The sequence below is a fragment of the Glycine max genome, chromosome 12 (genome assembly GCF_000004515.6).
Source record: "Glycine max cultivar Williams 82 chromosome 12, Glycine_max_v4.0, whole genome shotgun sequence".
NCBI lineage: Eukaryota > Viridiplantae > Streptophyta > Magnoliopsida > Fabales > Fabaceae > Glycine > Glycine max.
The window spans coordinates 14,281,914-14,285,334 of NC_038248.2; the positions used below are offsets into that span (position 1 = coordinate 14,281,914).

General features: G+C 33.0%; 1 protein-coding gene across 1 annotated transcript; it reads left to right on the top strand.

The window, feature by feature from the left end:
• Positions 1 to 476: 476 nt before the first annotated feature.
• LOC100808984 (uncharacterized) lies at positions 477 to 2,507 on the top strand. The gene is made up of 4 exons (XM_006593054.2): positions 477 to 672; positions 754 to 822; positions 1,417 to 1,448; positions 2,331 to 2,507. The coding sequence occupies exons 1-4, from the start codon at positions 477 to 479 to the stop codon at positions 2,505 to 2,507; spliced, it is 474 nt and encodes a 157-aa protein (XP_006593117.2).
• Positions 2,508 to 3,421: the final 914 nt, after the last annotated feature.

Genomic DNA, 3,421 nt, shown 5'->3' on the forward strand with positions numbered 1-3,421 from the left:
ATAATTTGTTCTGCTTGTGTTTAATTTTCCTTGCCTTTACTTGTTTTGATATTTAACATGTAATTTTTATTTATATTCTATGTGTAGGGGTTGCTTCCTGTAATGCAAGAAGTTATGCTAGGTGTGAAACACAGGTATTATGTTATGCACTTATAGAGGAATTTCTCAAAGCAGTGGAAAGACAAAGAGGCCTAGTTTGGAAGTGTGCACAATCTATTACTGAAGCAGAATTTAAGGTTAGTATGGAAGCTGTAAAAAGGAAGAATGAAAAAGCATGTGTATATTTAGACAAGTGGCCTCGTGAATCATGGACCAAAGCTTACTTAAGTGAAAATTGCAAAGTTGACAACATAACTAACAACAATTGTGAGTCTTTTAATGCAAAGATTTTAAAGTTTAGAAATAAGCCAATTTTGAGTCTATGTGAGGATATAAGGACGTATATAATGCGCAAGATGACAAGTGCAAAACTAAAAATGGCTACAAGATTAGGCCCATTGGTACCTATGCAACAATCAAGGCTGGAAAAGGAGAAACTTGAATCCAACAAGTGGACTGCAAATTGGGTTGGTGATCCTGATGGAACTAGATTTGAGGTCTGCCATCATGAAACAAGAATTGATGTTGATCTACAAAACCAGTCATGCACATGTAGGATGTGGCAACTTACAGGTATACCACTGCATCACTTAAATTTGTCAATTATGGATTTTATGTATTGCATCTCTATGAAAATTGTGTTTATGTATATAGGTCTGCCTTGTAGGCATGTGATTGTTGCCATCAGATACAATAACCACAGACTAGAGGACTACAATGATGGTATGTTGACCATTGTATCTTACAATGCAACCTATGAAAATTACATACGCCCTACCAGGAGTCAACAATATTGGAAAACTACACCGTTTGATAGGCTGACACCACCCCATATTAAAAAGAGACTTGGTCGACCTAAAAAATGTAGAAGAAAAGATCAGAATGAGGGTCAAGCCAGTAACAGTAGACTAAAAAGATCCTACAAAGAGGTTACATGTACTAGATGCGGTCTCAATGGTCACAACAGTAGAGAATGCATTAATAGTGGTGTTCCACCAAGGCCAAAAAAGTGGAAACCTATTGTTGAAGAAGGCAATAACTTAAATGCAACCACAACAACACTAGTAAGATATTTCTAAACATCTGATTAAGTTTTTTTATTATTCCTAGGGCATGGTTGTAACAGATTAAGCACCGATTACTTGTTGTCAACTAATTTACTTACTGTAAATCCACTTTTTTGTGTATGTTGTGAATTGATCTACTACTGCCATCAGATACAATAACCACATGACTTAAATTTGTCAATTATTCTGTGTATATTGTGAATTGATCTACTGTTGTTAATCCACTGAGTATGCAATGTTGATTATGTAGTACATGATTACTTTCTGTTGGATTTGATGCAGGTCTGCTATTGTTAAATGTTGTTTGTGTTCTATACTGCTTTAAAATTTTGTTAGCAAGCATTTGTTCTTAAATGTAGTTTGTGTTGCATAAGAAGGGACTAATCATATATATTGTTAGTAACCATTTGGCGACTCTGTTTTGTAGGAAAAGGTTACCTTTAATCCAGTACATGATTATTTTCTGTTGGATTTGATGCAAGTCTGCTATTGTTAAATGTTGTTTGTGTTGTACACTGCTTTTAAATTTTGTTAGCAAGCATTTGTTCTTAAATGTAGTTTGTGTTGTATAAGAAGGGAATAATCATATATATTGTTAGCAACCATTTGGCTACCCTGTTTTGTTGGAAAAGGTTACCTTTAATCCAGTACATGATTACTTTCTGGTAGATTTGATGCAGACCTGCTATTGTTAAATGTAGTTTGTGTTGTATAAGAAGGGACTAATCATATATATTGTTAGCAACCATTTGGCTACTCTATTTTGTTGCAAAAGGTTACCTTTAAAGACTAAATTTTGATGATTACTCCTTTCAGAGGATGCCACTGCATACACCATTTGTTTATTATAGTTACCTTAAATTTGTGCTATCCACATGGAATGTTAGTTGCTAATGATTACTTACTAATGTTAGTTCTCAATAATCTATTTATCTATAGTTATATTAAATTTGTGCAGAGGCTAATGACTATTTTACATATATGGAGGATGAGATTAACTGCTTTCAATATGCTCCACAAGTTGAGCAACCTTCAACTAATTCAGAAATTACTCCAACTTAAAATGTTCCAACTCCAAGTCACGCGAGTGATTTTTATATTTTATTGATTAATTATTGTTAAATTATGTTATTCATAACTAATCACTATTTATTATTGTTGTAGGAAACAATCTTCATACCTCCACCAATGCCAACTGCATTTAGACCACCTCCACTTAGGCTTTTAGCACCAATTCGAATTATAATGTCAGATGGAGTATCTCATAACAAGAACCAACCGAATTATATGAGCTTCATACCTACACCAGGAATGCCCAGCCACCAAGATTCGAATAACTAAAATATGAGATAGATTAATCTTTTATTTATATTAGATAGTGATTAATTATTATAATTTGGATAAATTTATAATGATTGATACACTAATACAATGTTTATTTTGGTATTTTGGTACAATATTTATTTTGGATAATTTATGTTGTGACAGGAATTTTTTTATTCATAATCAATATTATTGATATTATGTTTGTTATAAATTATTTTTGCAAATTAGTTTTATAAGTGATTATTGTGACGTTATGCTTTTAACACTTTCGATGATTAAATTTTACATTTTGATCTTTCAGAGACATATTTGTCAGCGAATTACACTTTCAGGGATAAAAGTGGCTATTAATAATTTTTTTTTCACATATAATTTATTTCAAACATATGTGCATGCACCCAACTAGTTTCATTTGAAACAATACTTGAACTTGTTGTGGAACTACTGCAAGCAATAAAATTCTCTGTCCGGACATCGGACATCGATTCAAAGTTAAATAATTCAATACCCTAGACAAATTCAAAGTTAGTCCACTGGTTCAATAGTATTTTTTGCGATTTTAAAATATAAAAAATATAAAATTAAATTAATAATTCAATAAAAAAAAAGTTTTGAAACAAGTAGAAAAATCTCAATTATTAGATTAATCTCAATTGTTTGAAAAATCTCAAATGAAGGAAAGTTATCAAAGTCTCTAAATCCATTTCCATCTTCGTTATTTTCTGCTCGTTGAGAAGCTTGCCAACGAAAGCTAAGATTCCTAGACAGTAGAACCATTCCATAGCCAGAGAGAGAAACAGATGTCAGGTGTGGCCCTCTTTCTCTGGATTGGGAACCCGTCGTCCTCCGCAAGAAGGCTCCCACCGCTGCCGCTAAGAAGGACGAGAAAGCCGTCAGCGCCGCCCAATGCTCTGGCTTGAAATCAAAAC